Source organism: Lontra canadensis, unplaced genomic scaffold (assembly GCF_010015895.1).
Source record: "Lontra canadensis isolate GAN:19392208 unplaced genomic scaffold, GSC_riverotter_1.0 scaffold74, whole genome shotgun sequence".
Lineage (NCBI taxonomy): Eukaryota > Metazoa > Chordata > Mammalia > Carnivora > Mustelidae > Lontra > Lontra canadensis.
Genome location: NW_022631068.1, coordinates 2,186,566 through 2,203,458, shown reverse-complemented (window position 1 = coordinate 2,203,458; position 16,893 = coordinate 2,186,566). Strand labels below are relative to the sequence as shown.

The 16,893-nt window shown below is 49.2% G+C and overlaps 1 protein-coding gene across 5 annotated transcripts in view; it reads left to right on the top strand.

Annotated features, from left to right (window-relative positions):
* USH1C (USH1 protein network component harmonin) overlaps positions 1-2,550 on the top strand; it is a 44,457-nt gene extending 41,907 nt beyond the window's left edge. For all 5 annotated transcript variants that reach the window (XM_032881148.1, XM_032881144.1, XM_032881147.1 and 2 more), the window contains one exon: positions 2,084-2,550. In XM_032881148.1, coding sequence (XP_032737039.1) covers positions 2,084-2,096 — 13 coding nt within the window. In that variant the 3' untranslated portion in view covers positions 2,097-2,550. The remainder of the gene's footprint in view (positions 1-2,083) is intronic.
* The last annotated feature ends 14,343 nt before the right edge of the window (positions 2,551-16,893 follow it).

The following is a 16,893-nucleotide window of genomic DNA, read 5'->3' as shown; positions in this document are numbered from 1 at the left end:
CAAGGTCACAGACCAAGAAAACAATGAAATTGGGACAGACTCAGGATTTCTGATTCTCCACTCAGGACTTCATCTCCTGCACTGTCATCAACTAGATTAAAGACTTCCATGTCTTTTACTGTCTGGTAGTTCTTCCCGATATGTAACTGCATTCCTTCACGCTGTGTCTCTAAGCAGCCAGGACCACAGGGTTTGGCCCCAACCAGCAGGACCTCCAGGGAGCTTGGGACAGTCTCCGTCTTGCTCTAGGATCCCCTCTATGTCTGTCTCTCCATGTATCTCTTTTATTCCTGTCTGTGTATCTGTATGGGTCTCTCTACCTCATTGTCTCTCTCTTCTCTCTATCTCTGTCTCTCCTTTCCCTGTCTCCCTCTCTTGTATCTTTCCCATTAATCTCTCTCTCCCATCTGCCCCTCTCTCCTTCATCCTTCTCCCTCTTCTCTCTTAACCTATCCTTTTCTTGCTTCCTCTATTTCTGGCCTGAGTCGGTGCTAATCTTTGTTAGTGTGTATCCATTTCTCTCCTCCCTCTCTCTCTCCCTCTCTCTCTCTCTCCCTCTGTTTCTCTGGTGTCTAGTCTCTATCCTCATCACTTTCCTACCACCCACACATGTATTTCCCAGTCCCCTGCTTGCCTTTGCTTCTTCTGCCCAGCATGGTCTGAGTTCTTTGCACATCTAGAAGAAATCAAGGTCTTGTAGTAACTAATTCTGGACCCAGGGCCTAAGCAGGACCCAAGGCAGGAGACAAGTGTAGAGAAAGGTCTGATGGAGCTCTGCCTAGAAATAAGCAAGCCCTGTTTTGTGTTTCCTGCTCTGCTCTGCGAATGTAGCTCTGCTCTTCCCTCCTCCGCAGCCGAGAGCCCCCAGCCAGTCCGAAAGGTCCTTGAAGACCGTGCTCCCATGCCTAGACATGGGTTCCTCCTGCAGCTGGAGCCCGGCAGCCCCCCACGGTGAATAGGCAGGCGGGCTGCAGGGCCCTGCCTGTCCATGCTGCGTGCAGTGGCCGTCTACTGTCCGTGCTGGTGGGTTCTTTGGACTGGGGTCTGGAAGGCTGCACAAGGCACCATCCCTGGAGTGCCATCCAGGCCTGCTGTTGGCCACCCTGGAATTTTGTCCAACTCAAAGACCCTCCTATGCTCACTTTGGCAACACATATACTAAAATTCAAAGACCCTCCTGCTTAACGAAGGGAAGCAGAGCCCAGTCTATAGCATGCTTGGGACCTGGGTACCCTGACTCACCACAGGCCCTGTGGGGGCACCCACAGGAGTGGGATGGAACAGTGAGCACCATTCTCTGCTGGGCACAGACAGTGCTTCAAACCAGACATGACGGGCTGGGTGAGCCCACGGGAGTACAGCCTGGATTTCCCCTTAGAGGGATCCCCTCCCTGGGTACACCATCCTCTGGGAGCCCCTGCTCCACCGGGCCCCCAAGCTTGGGCAATTCAGGCTTGTCCAAAGAACCAGGGTTGGCCTCTCAGAGCTGTTGATGTCCTGTTGTGACTTGTCATGGCCTGAGTCCGGCTTGGACCAAACTGTCCTCTGTGCCTTCTCTCTCCCTTGGCTCCAGCTCCCTTGACAGTGTCCTCTGGGGGACACTGTGGAGCCCAGTTTGGCACTGTGTTTCCTACTCTGTGACAGAGCTGTGCTCATGGACAGAGCTGGCAGGTGGCCATGAGTTGGTGTTTGGTGTGGCCTGAGGCCCACAACTGGCAGTATCTGGGGCAGACCCAAGCCTGGACTTGTTGACTTTTCTGTTACAAGTTTCTCAAAACATTAGGCCCTCATGCTCCCAGGACAGTTGGCCTGCTCTGCCATGGCTCCTGGGGTGGCCTCCATGGCCCTCTGTTTTCTGCCACTTGTCCTGTGCTCTTCGTGAGGGACCCCAGCCCCTCTGCCTTCTGGTCCCCTCCTAGCTTATCCCACGTATCCCTCTGCCATCCCCGGCCTCCTGTGTGCTGTGGCTATGGCTGCCATGTGGGGCTTGGGGTCCGCCTTGGGCCGCCAGGGAGGGTGTCCCTGGGCTGAGTGTGTACCCACAAGGCCTGCACCCACCTGCTCTGTTTCCTCTTCCCCACAGGACCTTCTTCTAAAACCCAGAAGGAGAAACCAAATTCACCCCGAGAAGCCTGTGAGCTCTGGATTCACACTCCTGAGCACAAAGCCTGGAACCAGCCTTGAGAGATGCCAGCGTGCAGGCCCACTGGAAACCTACAGCCAGCACCCGAGGATTTCCATCTCCCACTGGCCCTGAAGTAGGGCTGCGTAAGGAACGCCATGGGCCCTCCTCTGAAGGGCACCGCGGAGGGAGGAAGTAGCAGTTCTGAAGAGGGTCCATGGGATTCAGATTCTCATTTCTTTCTTCCAGTCCTGTGAATTTAGTCTCTTCCAGCCCCGAGATATCAAGAATTCAAGGGAATTCTCAAGAAGTCAAGGGAATTCTCAAGAAATCAAGAGTTTGGGCACGTGGGTGGCTTAGTCATTTAAGTGGCTGCCTTTAGGCTTGGGTCATGATCCCAGGGTCCTGGGATCAAGCCCCATGTGAGGCTCCCTACTCAGCGGAGAGCCTGCTTCTCCTTCTCCCACTGTCTGCCTCTCTGCCTGTTTGTGCTCTCTATCTCTCTGTCAAATAAATAGATAAAATCTTAAAAAAAAAAAAAAAGAAAGAAAGAAAGAAAGAAAGCAAGAGTTCTTCCTTGAATTCTGATAGGACCTGACTCCTGACTCCCTCTCCTCTCTCTCCTGTTAATTGCTGCCACAAAGCTTCATCTGAACTCATTAACAAAATAAACTGCTTTCATTTCCAGCTTCTGGGAGTGAGTGTGGATTGGGGCAGCAGATTCAAGACTCTCAAGTAAAAAAACATACGGTCTTAGCCCTTACCAAGAGTGGGAAACAGGACCCAGTGCTAGGATCTGGGTCCGACATGAAGGACAAGATGAAATGGCCATGGCTGGCTTGGGGCAGGGGGGCTGGAGCCGTAGGAGATGGGCTGGGCTGTGCTTTAGGTCTTCTCAGAGAAAGATGGTGGAAATGAAGCCATGCGATAGTGACTGTGCTCAGTTCCAGAAAGCACGATTGATGGCAGAAGCCCCAGAGGATTACCTCTAAGCACGGGATGCCCCAGATTCACTAGGGGCGCATGAGCACAGCCTCTTCTCCTGCGGTCACCAAGACAGGATGTGAGGGAGGGAGGGAGGTGCATGGAATCCCATCCAGTGGGGCCTCATGGAAAGAAGCCAGGACCTGAGGCAGGAGGGTGTGACGCCAAAGGGCTGGCAGGAGGTAAGTCGAGGCCCTCCCAGTTACAGGCCCCAGGGGTGCTCTCAGCCTAGCTCCGGGGAAGAAGGGTCATCAGGGCGGGTGTCTCATGGAACTCCTAGGCTAGGAGACATGGCATCCTGGGTCTCCTAAGACTTGGAAGTGGAAGGTGGCTCTGATTCAAGGTGTCTTAGAGGAGTGGGTCTCTCGGCTGAGGCCTCCTGTCTCTGCCACCCCTTCCTCTGTGTCCTTAGAGCTCAGCGTGAGCTTGGCCATCATAATCCTCCACCTTTCAGCCGTAGCTCCACCACCACCCTGACTCGGTTCCATTTCCCAGCTCCAAATTCCCCAGGCAAAGTCTGAGCGGATGGCCCTGGGCCAGGGACCAATCCTAGGTCCAGTCAGCTGAGGTTGGGCAGGAGGCGGGTCATGTCCTCCCCAGTACGGCTGCTGAGGCAGTTGGGACTGTGGGGCAGCGAGTGGTGCTCAATGGGAGGGGCAGAGCGAGACAGAGAAACTGCTGGACTCTTTGATCTCAGTGGAGACAAAACCCCAAGGACCTTCTAGTAGATGGCTCCCAGAAACAGCAACCACGCCGACAAATTCCCTGTGTTTTCTTATTAGCTCCTAACCTGGCTCTGGAGATGCTCCCACAATGAAGGTAAAAGGAGGGAGCTCATATTCGCTGACATCTGTTACTTATTAGGACTGGGCTGGACCCTGGTGTCTGCCACCTCCAACCACAATGACTGGCATTGGTGCATGACCCCCCAGGAACCTGGTGGGAATGGCCAATGCTGAGATGGCACTGACTGCAAACCAGCTACTGCTCTAAGCACTAAGCTCATCTACTCCCCTTAACTCGATGAGGAAGGTTCCACTGCTACCACCAAATCCATTTTATTATGAGAAGACCGAGGCATAAAGAGGTTAAGTGACTTCTGCTAGGTCACATGTAAGGAAGTAGTGGAACCAGCATTCAGAACCCAGGCAGTCTGGCTCCAGGAACCACCCCCTTCTCCACGGTCTGCTGTGTGGGGCAGGGCCCCCCTCGCTGGAATGTCACAAGTTCTAGGCCATTGGCAGAACAGCTCTCCTCACCACTGAGGCACAAATAGTGTTCTGTTCAGTGATGGTTCCCTCCTCTTGCGACCTGCAAACACTGCTATGGAAGACTTCGGCCTGGTTCAAGTTCAAGTTCATCTCCAGCTATTCTTAGGTATTGGCACCCAGAATGAATGCACTTATCAGTGCTTATCAAGACGTGATGAGTGACACAATAAAGCGGGCTTCAAGCCCCTGGCTAGAGGAGAAGGGCAGGAAGGTGCACCACTGGGCAGGGCAGGAAGAGATAATCAAGGGAGGCCGGGGACTTGGGTGATGGGAGTCCTGAGCCATCAGTCTGTCTGGAGCGGGCAGGGTGTACAGACTACGATGGGCTCCAGCTTCCTTTTCTATGAGGCCTGACTCCCTCTCATCTGTCAGCAAGGAAATCAGGTCTCATGTATTGGAAGTTGTTCCATGTGGAATCCAAAGTATACACAGCTTTAAACGCTGGCATGAACCAGGTAAGAATTGGGAAGGTCCAGAGAATGTGTACAGAGGTGGGGGCCTCAAACAGCTCTTGCCCTTCTATGGGGGCCATGAGGAGCACTGCTGAAGCCAGAGTCCACCGAGGGCACTGGGCCAGGCATGAGAATCCACATCAGGGCTGACACTAAAACCCACCTACGCCAAGGAGGGCCCATGCGCCTCCCACTCCTTCCACACCAATGGCCTTTATTGCTACTTCAATCCCAGGGCTCTAGCCAGCCAGCCAGGCAGCTACGAACAACTGATCTGCTCCAGTCCACAAGGTGAATGCATTTGCCACCTTTGAACCTAACCCACATCGTTGGGTGCTTGGGAAAATCGAGGCCAAGGAAGCAATGACTTAAGCAGGGTCCCCCTAAGTTGGTGGCAGAGCTCCATTTCTACTGCACTGTACAGTGGGGGGAAAAAAAAAACAACCTAAAAAGGCTGGGAATTCAAGGATGCCTTTTGACTCTGAACTTTCCGCATTTTATCCATCTTATTGAAGTTGCTTCCCACAGCAAGTCCCTGGGGATGCTGAGCCGGCTTTGAGCCTCTCACCTCCACATCTGGAAGTCAGAGTAAAAGGGCCAAGTTTACAGCCTCCGACACCCCCTAAGGGCCTGTGAAGGGCTGGGAAGCTGGTTTTCACCCATTCCAGCCTAATTCCCCAGGCTGAGATTTGGATAAGAATCTGTTTCCAGAGTTAAAAGCCCTTTTCTCCTCCTGTCCCTGGTATGACCCTTCCCAGCTCCCTGGGGCCCCGGCTGGCCATGCCTCTGTGAGAACTGGAGGGAGCAGGAGGGACCCCTGGGAAAGGCAGGTGGAGCTGGCATAAGGAGAAAGCTGAGGGCCAGAGAGCCTGCCACAACTGTCCTCCTAGGACCTCGGGTTTGTAGCCCAGGGGCCTACCCACTAGTTAGTAGTTTGCTACTAACTTCTAGGTGTTTGCTATGTGTCAAGCACTGTGCTGAGCCCTAAGTGTGTAGTGACATTTAATCATCATAAGACATTTTTGGGGTGCTTGGATGGCTCAGTCAGTTAAGTGTCTGACTCTTGATTTTGGCTCAGGTCATGCAGTCATGATCTCAGGGTCATGAGATCGAGTCCTGTGTCAGGCTCTGGGCTAAGCACAGTTTGCTTAAAATTCTCTTTCTCTCTGTCCCTCCCCCTGCGTATGCTCGCTCACTCTCTCGCTCAAAAAAATAAATTTTTTTTAAAGATTTTATTTATTTGTTTGACAGTGAGGGAAAGCGAGCACAAGCAAAGGGAGCAAGGTAGAAGGAGAGGGAGAAGCAGGCTCTCCACGAGCAGGGAGCCCGACGTGGGTCTCAATCCTATGACCCCAGGATCATGACCCGAGCTGAAAGCAGACACTCAACCGACTGAGCCACCCAGGCGCCCAGTAAAATCTTCTTAAAAAAAGATTCCTAAGAGACAGACGATCTTCACTGAGGACCCTGAGACAGCAAGACTTAAATGGCAAGTGGCAGAGGTCATGGGCTAGGCTGCAGAAGCCCATGTAACTAACCACCGTGCTGCCCTACCTGGTGAGAAAGAAAGGACATACAGAAGATGATTTCGGGAGCATTAGGCAAAACCCCAGCCAGAAAATCATTCCTCTCTGCCTCTATCTTCTCTCTGCTTCACTGTGTCCCTCACACCGCAGAATGACCCAGCCCAAACCCAGCTTTCCATCAGACTCTGCATTGCTGTCCACACTGTCCTCAAGACAAAGTTCAAACTCAAAATTCAGTATTACCTGACAATTTTTCCACTGCGGTCTTTTCCCCATCACTTCTTTCACTGCAGCCACACTGAACTCTGGATTCCCAGGCTTCCACGCTCTATCACTTCTCCGTGTCTTTGCACATGTTCACTCAACCCCATCCTCCTCATGTCTGCAAGAACTTCTATGCACCCTGCAAGGCCCAGGTTGACTGTAAAACGGGAATTTGGGGTCTGGCATGGAAGGAGAGATCAGTCAGTGTGAGCTCTTTTCTCCTCCAGAGATGGACCCTTTGGGTTGTAAGTGATGGAAATCCAACTCAGGATGACCACTTAAATGAAAAATCGAGGAGTATTTGCTGTCATGCCTGGCTGGACCAAATGTTAAAAGCATCAGGAATCTGTTGGGCTATCTATACTTGTCAGGGGTCATTAGAGAAGGGCGGGGGGGTAGAAAGAAAGGGAAGGAGATTTTTTGAAGGAATTATGCATACAATTGTGAGGCTTAACAAATCCAAAAAAAAAAAATCTGCATGGTAGACCAGCAGGCTGGAGATCCAGGGAAGAGCTGATGGTACAGCTCAAGCCCCAAGGCAGTCTGGAGGCAGAGTTCCCTCTTCCTCACAGGATATCAGTCTTTTTCTATGAAGGCCTCCCGCTGATTGGACAAGGTCCACCCACATTATGGAAGATCATCTTCTTCACACAAAATCTACTAATTTAAATGCTAATTTCATCTAAAAAATTCCAATATAGCAACATCCAGACATATCTGACCAAATACCTGGGTGCTGTGGTCTAGCCAAATTGACTCATAAAGTTACCCATCACACCATCTGTTGTCTCTCCTCTCCTCTCCTCTAGTTGGCTACATTCTCAGATGAGCTCGTCCCCTGTGATGTCAAGATGGCCTCCAGCATTCAAAACACATTTTACAGCGAGGACAACATCAGTTAAAAAAAAAAAAAAAAAAAAAAAGCATATGCGTATCCTAATAGTCTAATAGTCTCAGCTAAATCCTGAGGCTTCACTCTGGTTAGCTTGACTTGGCGGTAAGGTCTTCCCTGATTGGCCAGGCATGGTCCCATGTCCACCATGGAGCCGCACCCAGTGCCCCAGGGACGGACTAAAGAGAAAGAGACGTTCCAAAAAGAATGTCAGGCGGCTGTTACAGAGGAAGGAGAAATAGGTCCAGGCAGGTACAAAACAGCATCCACTAAGGTCCCCCGCAAGCTCCCTGTCTCCCTGTGATCTACTTCAGGGCGAACGTGTGTGGTTCAAGAGGCCAGGACATTAATGTGGTGTGCGGAACCCTCACCAGCTCCCGGCTGTTGGGGCTGGCTCCTCGGCCACCACGTGGGGACAAGAAATGGAGTGTGACTACAGAACTCCAGAGTGCCAAGAAACAGGGGTTCCAGCCCTTGCTTTCCAAAAGTCCTGAGAAGTGAGAGCTGTGTATTTTCAGTCTTACCTCCCTTTCTCAGCTGTAAAAGGGATATAAATAGTACCTACTCCATAGAGTGACAAGAATCAAAAAGAATATGGATAAGATGCTGAGAAACAGTTTTTGGATCCTGAATTAACATTAACTTTTTAAGAATCTGGCATAGATGCTATAGAAGAACAGCTTGGAGCCCATTGCTCCCCAAAGGATGGGGCTTCCCAAAGGAGGATTCTTTGTTCTTTACCTGCTTCTGTGCCCCCCACACTTAGAACCATAGCAGCTGGGGAGAACTGCCTCCCCTCTAGGCATGTTAAGACCCGAAAGCCTGCCATGCACCTTCCCTTTCTAGAGAAGCAGCACTTACTCCCCCGGCAGGCCACCAGCTGAGTGTGTGTGTGTGTGTGTGTGTGTGTGTGTGTGTGTGTGTGTGTGTTGTGTGCACAGATTGGGTTTTCAATAAACATCTTTATTAATTCTATCCTGAGTGTGCACGTAAGATATTCTATAACAGAAACATATTTCCTCTCAATTACCTTTCATTTCAGTAAATGAAAAATATGTTTGTGCCTCCCCCCCTTCCCCTTGGCTCGAGACCTTCCCCCAGGGTCTCATGATGAAAACCAGATGGAAAAATCTCCTGCATGAGTGGTGGGCCACTCCACAGGCAAGGGATGGAGCGCAAGGGATTTTCTCCACTTAGACACAGGAGAGAGGCAGCCATCCCCTTTACCCTCCAGAAAAGGGAGGAGAGAAAAACTTAATTTCTTTGAGACGTGTTGGAAAGGATCTTAGATTTTCATCCTAGAGTTTTGGAATATACACACCTAGGGAGATAGAGCTCCAGTCTTCTGGCATCTTAGGGGTTTAACCTAGGAACCCTGTCCTGACTATAACCTTTTGGCCCTCTTGGGGAGATAAGAGAAGTTATATTATCCCTTTTAAAAATTGTGGTAAAATAACCCTTAACATATAATTTGCCATCTTAGTCATTCTAAGTGCACGGTTCAGTGACTCAGCACATCCACATTATGGTGCAATGATTACCACTGTCCCCTTCCAGAACTCTTTATCTGGCAGGCCTGAACCTCTGTGCCCATTAAACAATGTCCCACTCTCTCCTCCCCTCAGCCCTTGGCAACCACATTCTACTTTCTGTCTCTATGAATTTGACTACTCTAGGTGTCTCGTGTAAGTGGCCTCGTATTTGCCTTTTATTTCACTTAGCATAATTTTCTTAAGGTTTACCCATGCAGTAGCATGTGTCAAAATGCCCTTCATTTTTAAGGCTGTGTAATGTTCCATTGTGTGGAGAGACCACATTTTGCTTATCGTTCATCTGTCAATGGAAGCTTAAGTTACTTCCATGTTTGGCTCTTGCAACTAATGTTGCTATGAACACGGGTGTACAGGTATCTTGAGACTCTGTTTTCAATTATTTTGGACATATGCCCACAAGGAATTGCTGGATACATCTTATTATCCTTTTGGATAAGAGCAATTATCCAGACAAATGGCTACAGATCTAATGGTCAGGGTATATGAAGAGTAAAGCATTTCCAGGGAAAGCGAAAACAAAAGTTCCCTATCTTTAACTCTTATTCTCTTATACATTTGCAAGGATCGGCAGGGTAGGGCATTTCATAAGAGCACTGAGAAATTCAAGGGATTGCCATTCCCCCCGGTCCACATGCTGGTCACAAGTGGGCACACCACAGACTTTCTCAGCGAGCATCACGGGCAAGCAACGAAGACAGTCCCCTCAGAGGAAGCAGAGTTGCACATCTCTGCCTGTGTGCTGAGAGCTGGTCACTCTGCCCACAGACTCTTCTTCTGTCGAGGACGATCCTGAGATCAGAAAGTCAGCCTAGACTCCACTGTTCAGGCCCCATCATTCACTGGACAGATACCATGGAGCAAAATTCTACCTGACGTGACCCCAAGCCCTCAGCGCAATCTGACAGACAGCCAGCCAGCAGCCACCTCCGGTCCATGGTTGCTGACTCGGGAGGCACAGATAGATTTAGGGAGAGGTCATAAACCCCAGCATTTGAATCCCCTCTTGAAACAGTGCTCCAAAGATTTTACCCAATTTTCAAAATTATCTCTGATGCAAAAGAAATTAAATCCACTCTCATAAAAGGGCGACAGTGAAAACAAGAAACTTGGTAGCAAGTTGTTAGGAACTGCTGAAAGACTGAACAGTGAGCTCCTTTGGTTGTCAGCCCTGTTTTCACTACTGTATCTCCAGCAGTCACTAGGGTGCCTAGCACCCGGGATGTGCTCAATAAAGATATGCCAACCAATTAATGAAGAATCTGCCAAAAACAAATAAAATGCACCTTAACGATGTAACGTAAGTCAATGAGAAAGTTCAATCCCATTTATAGACATCAGTCTTTTAGTGAGGTGAGCCAGCATACAGCTGTTATGCCCATGGGTAAAATTACCACTTATTGATTCGTTCACTCATTCATCTACCCATTCATTCAATTATCAGATATTTATTGAGACTGAGCACCTGCTCTGTGCCAGAATCAAAGCTCCCATAAGACTCGGTCTCAGATCTTAAGCAGCTCCCAGCCCGCTGGGGCAGACAGACCGCAAATGAACCCTCAAGGCACTGGGTGGCAAGGGCAGTGACAGCAAAGGTACAAAAGACCCAAGGGAGGGACCTTTAAGTGACCCAGCTTGGAGAGGTTCAGGGAAGTCTTCAACAAGGAAGTAACATTTGAGCTCCGTGCTGAAAGCTGAGAAGCAGGTCGTGAGTGAGAGAGCCTGGTTTTAGCTTCCATTGCCCAGTGCTGGGCACATACAACAGGTGCACCCTAAAGGTGGGTTGTCAAATGAAGAGTGGTCATCTGTAGGGCAAAATCTAAGTGGGGATCTCCTTAGCTGAAAATTCCAGAGCACTAGCAATCCAGGCCCCATGATTTTCCATGACTCTTCTCAATGTTTCCTACCCCAAAAAGACTGACTTGTTCATTCCTGGAATCTGGAACATCATATTCCAGCCTCCCCACCTTTAAACGCTGATATCCCTCCCCAGCCAGTCTCCCTCCATCTTCACCTGTACAGGCTGGGCCATCGCTCAAGACCACCTTTAACCCCCAAAGCTTCCAGCAGTCTACCTCTCCACGGTCAGTCAGCTTTCTTTAAAAAAAAAAAAAAAAAGTGTTTATCTTATTTCACAACCAGATTGTAGGCCCCTGAAGACAGAGACAATCTGTTATTTCTTTATCAGGAGACAATGTGGTAGAAAGCACTGGTTCTCAAATGCTGCATGCTTCAGAATCACACAGAAGACTTGCTAAAATAGATTTCTAAACTTTACTTCCAGAATTTCAAGATTTAGTAGATTTCTAACAAATTCCCAGGTGATGCTGCTGGTCCAGGGACCACACTTAGAGACCCTCTGGGATGGGAAGCACATGGGTTCCAGACCCAACTGAACCCATATTTCAATCTAGGCTATGCATCTCACTGGCTGTGAGAGCTAAGGCAGGTCCCTTAGCCTCTCTGGGCCTCGGTTTCCCAAGGACACAATAATACTCACTTTGCAATGTTACAAGGGAACCCAGCTGTCACCAGATGGATATTTAATAAATGTCTGTTAATTTATTGGTTAATTGCCTCAGTTACAAGCCTACACATCCATTTTTGAAACAGGTTATTTCTCCCAATTAAGGGAGCAACAACACTTCAACATTCTCTTCCCCAACCCTCTCCTACCAGGGTGCTGACAAGCAGAATTTGATTTGAATTCTCCAGCTCCAAAGGAAAAGGTGATGCTTCTCTCCAAACCACTGGGCTCACTTTTTTTTTTTAAAGATTTTTATTTACTTATTTGACAGAAAGAGAGATCATAAGTAGACAGAGAGGCAGGCAGAGAAAGAGGGGGAAGCAGGCTTCCTGCTGAGCAGAGAACCCGATGCGGGGCTCGATGTGGGGCTTGGTCCCAGAACCCTGAGATCATGACCTGAGCTGAAGGCAGAGGCTCAACCCACTGAACCACCCAGGTGCCCCAGGCTCACTTTTTTTAAACAAAACTTCTCCAGGCTCTATCCTTTGCCAAGCCCCAGATCACCCACATCATTAAACGATTGTCTTCTCCAGGGCACATCTGGCTATCCAAAAAGTTTAAAATGAAACATATTTACAATTTGAATTTTTGATGTACTCATTTTAGCTAAAAATAGATTTTTTTTTAAGATTTTATTTATTTGACAGAGATCACAAGTAGGCAGAGAGGCAGGCAGAGAGAGAGGAGGAAGCAGGCTCTCCACTGAGCAGAGAGCCCGATGTGGAGCTCGATCCCAGGACCCTGGGATCATGACCCTAGCCGAAGGCAGAGGCTTTAATCCACTGAGCCACCCAGGCGCCCCTAAAAATAGATTTTGACTATGTGGGGCATGAGGGGAGTACTTTGGCAATGTTTCCTTCAGGCAGGTAAATGTTAGGTAGTGGCTGTGAGTCTCTTTCTCGTCCCCAATTCTCTGTCCCTCCTACCCTGCCTCCTTTCCAGGTCTCTGCTTGCCTAAATGGCGAGCTCTTTGCCTGCCCAAGCAACAGAGAGAAGGGTCTTCTTCCTTTCTACCCAGCAGAATCACAGTCGCTGACACAGTCACTGACATGCCCCACACTTACTTCCATTGATGTGCTAAGTTTCACCTGTACACAAGGAAGTCAGCCATATACATGAAATGCAGGCACGGGCTCAAGCAGCGAGTATTAATAAGGACCCTGGACTAGCTCTGCAGATACCACTGCCCGACAGGTCCCCATGCACCGCCTCACACCCTTTTCCAACTAGATCACTTCTAATACCCTTCTTTGCCTTTTTCGTTTACCCCACCCCTACTCCTAGCTCACCCATTTCTCAGTAGGATGCTCCAATTGGTAACTCGGTTCTGCTACCTAATTTGCTGGGAGTCCTTGGCAAGTGGATTTTCCTCTTTGCTTTTTTCTCACCTGTGTAATGACAAATATACCACCTGCCTTAAAGGACAATCAAGCCAGATAATAATAAGCCAGATAATAATAACCCCAATAAAGGGCTTGGCACTTTGTTCTGGGCCACTTAAGTTTTAGGTAGGAACTCAATCAATTGTTAAAAATCAGTAAGTGTTGGGGCGCCTGGGTGGCTCAGTGGGTTGGGCCTCTGCCTTCAGCTCAGGTCATGATCTCAGAGTCCTGGGATCGAGCCCCGCATCGGGCTCTCTGCTCTGGCGCGGAGCCTGCTTCCCCCTCTCTCTCTCTGCCTGCCTCTCTGCCTACTTGTGATTTCTGTCTGTCAAATAAATAAATAAGATGTTTTAAAAAAATCAGTAAGTGTTGCAGAATTATTTATAATAGCCAAGACACGGAAACAACTTAAGTGTCCATTGATGTGTGAATAGATGAAGAGAATGTGGTATATATACACAATGGAACATCATTGGGCCATGAAAAGAAGGAAATCCTGCCCTTTGTGACAACTTGGATGAAACTTGAGGAATCATCCTAAATTAAATAAGTCAGAGAAAAGACAAGTACTGTATGATCTCACCCACAAGTGGTATCTAAAAAAGCTGAACTCATAGAAACAGAGAACACACTGGGGGTCACCAGAGGTAGGGGGTAGGAGTCAGGGATGGAGGAAGGGGGTAAAGGTAGTCAAAAGGTACAAGCTGCCAGTTATAAAAAAAATTAGTTTGGGGGATGTAATGTGTAGCATGATGACTATAGTTAACAACACTGTATTATATATTTGAAAGTTGCTAAGAGAGTACGTTCTCAAAATTCCCATCACAAGGGAAAGAATCATAAGTATGTGAGGTAATGGATGTTAACTGAACTTATATGGTGCATGTGTGTGTGTGTGTGTGTGTGTGTGTGTGTGTGTAATCAATATGTTGTACCTTAAATGCAAACAATGTTATATATCAATTATACCTCAATAAAACCAGGATGGGAGGGAAGGGGGAAGAAATCAGTGTCTTGGGATTTGGGGCAAGAAGACCTCATGATCCATGAGGGGGGAATTATTCTTCCTCTTCCTCAGTTGAGGGTCAAGGAGGAAAGGTTGGTCAGGGGTAGAGCTGGGACCTGAACTTCCCCAGCACAGAGCTGGGTCCAGGAGCCTCTGCTCAGGGAACAGGAGCTGAGATCCCTCTAGGGGGAGGGGAGAAAGCTGCGACAGTTTGTCCTACAGAACCTGCCTCACCTGGCCTCAGCCCCAGCTCTGGCAGGGCCTCCAGACCCAGGCAGTGGAGGCCCTTGGTGCCTGCCAGAGGCACCTGTCAGGGGCAAGGCTGTGCCAGAAAGAGGCATCCTTTTTGGCTGAGCCCAGATGGAGGTTCTGCCACAGTGTGGCCTCAGGTGGGGACGGGGCAGGCCAGTGAACCTCATGAGATCACTGGGCTGCTCACATGCAGTCATTCCCGTTGTCACTAATGGAAGTTGTCTCCAAAGCAAATCACCTCAGGGTCATTTGTGTGCCTGATTCTCCCACACAAAGAGGCCCCAGTCTGCGGGCCCCTCCGCACTCAAGTCCTCCCATTCAGTGCCCGTGACTGATGCTATGACTGGGCAGTTCCTTTGGTCTCCAACACGGAGAAAAGGCAAAATGTGTGGATGGACAGGGAGGGTTCCCCAAAGGCCAGTCCTTTGGGGTCTGCACTCCCTCCTCAGGAGATAAAGTCTCAGGGACAGAAGAATCCCATGTAGCCCCAGCATCCCTTTGAGAACTGGTTAACAGCTCAGTCTTTGAAGCCGAGAAACTGGATTTGGATCCTTTCTCTACCAATTCCCAGCTGTGTGATCCTGGGAAAAGATCCCCTGAGCCCTGGTTTTCTCAGCTAATGGTAACTCCTAGGCAGTTAGTCTGTGACATAAAATAGGTAAAGTGTGTGGCACACAATACACACTCAGCAAATGTTGGTGAAACGAAAGGGAGACCATCTTATTCTCTTGTCCTCCCCCGCCCCCCAACTCCATCTGTCCAGAAAAACGCAGGTTTGGGAAGGGAAATGAGGCATGCTTGAGAAACCCCAAGTGGGTATGCAAGCAGAAGGCAAATGCAGAATCATTCTGGAAAAAAATTAGGAACGTGTTTTTTCGGAAAGTCTGTGTGAAAGAAAGGAAGAGGAGACATAAGATATACACAAGGGACAAGACCTTTGGGGGTAAAGAAACGATGGAATTTTACTAAGTTCCTTCTGTGAGGTATGAGAATCATGTCTTTCCACCTCCCCATGGAGAGTCCAGTAAAGCCTCCATTTCTAATCCATGCAGTGGGGAGCTGGGCCTTTTGGGGGATGCTATGAGAGAATGAGTTTGACCACATGTGGCCTCAAGGATATAGAGCAATCAGGAGGACACCCATGGAGTCACCCTTCTGGGCTAAGTTGCTATGGTGTGATCCTGGACCAAACCTTCAGTGAGCAAGAACAAGAACTTGATTAAATATCTATTTCAAGCCCCCACTCCACCAGGCAGGCAGTAAATATGAACATGGGGCTTTCTAGAAGTTTTTTCCACACTTCCCCAGTTATGTGGTGCCAAGAGACTTGAGGAGGCTCCATCCTGTGTCTGCAGCAAACACCCATGCAAGAATGGCTGAGGACACCAGTCTCTGTCAGTCTGATGGCCCTGCCCTGGGGCAAGGGAAACTTTCTTCAAAATAGGCCTGGTATGGATTTTCTGGCACAACCTACACATAGCCGTCCCCTTGCTGGGAAGCTTCCCCACTCCCTGACTTGCCCAATATATACACATGCACAGCAGGCAGGCAGGGAGGCTGGGCACAGGTTTATTCTCGAGAACTTCCTCCCCTTCTCTCCTCCTGACATGGAGGAGATAAAATGGAGATAAAAGGGGATGTGACTTTTCCCTCCCAGGTTCCAGACATGGCAGTTTGTCTAAAATTCAATTCTCTCTTTTAGCAATTTTGCAGTCTTCTATGCTCCCCTGTGGACACTGGCTTTGACACAGCAATTGTCTGCTTTCCACTTGGCCCCCGTTTCACAGTCACCTGTCTGACGGGGAGAGGGTAGGGGTTGGTGGAGAAGAAATCTTTTCCAGTCTGTACAGATATGCCTACTTTATTCTGCATACTTGTTGCATAGTATGGATGTTACCATAATTTTTGGTTTTGTTTTTAATGAGCTCACTGTTGATTGGAGCTATTGAAAGGGTTAATTTCTTGAAATACCACCCCACTCTATTATGTCACCATTATCATCCTAATGTCCCCCTCTGCCATGGTCAGGGACACACCTGACTGGCCAGATAAAGAGAGGACACTGGAGCACTTGGGTGTCTCAGTCGATTAAGACCCGACTTTTGATTTCATGTCATGTCATGATTTCAAGGTCCTGAGATCAAGCCCCACCACAGGCTCCATTCTAAGCCTGGAATCTGCTTGTCACCTTTTCCTTCTGCCCCTACCCCTGCTCGTGCGTGCGTGCGCGTGCACGCGCTCTCTCTCTCTCTCTCTCTCTCAAATAAACAAACAAATAAATAGTTTGGGGAGGGGGCGGAGACAGGGCTCTAAAGCCTGAACAACCTCAGGGCTGGAAGGGAGTTTTTCTCAAGATTTGCTCCAACCCTTCCCCTGCACAAAGGAAGGGAGGAGCCCTGCCTACGACCACACCCATCCAGTAGACACGTGGGTGGAAGAATCCAGGTCTCTGAAAGCCATCCCAGGTTTTCCATTTTGCCGGGAGGAAGGCGGAGCATTCTCAAAGGGGAATACTTTTGCTTGGTGCTAGGTCTTTGGTGCCTGCGGTTCTTTTGATTCCTTGCATCAGAAGCGTGCAGGCTTGTTGGAAGTGGGAAAGCGTGAGGCCAGCGCCTCCCCACAGACATGTGTAGCTCCGTGCCTCCTGCTGTAAAAATAAATGGTT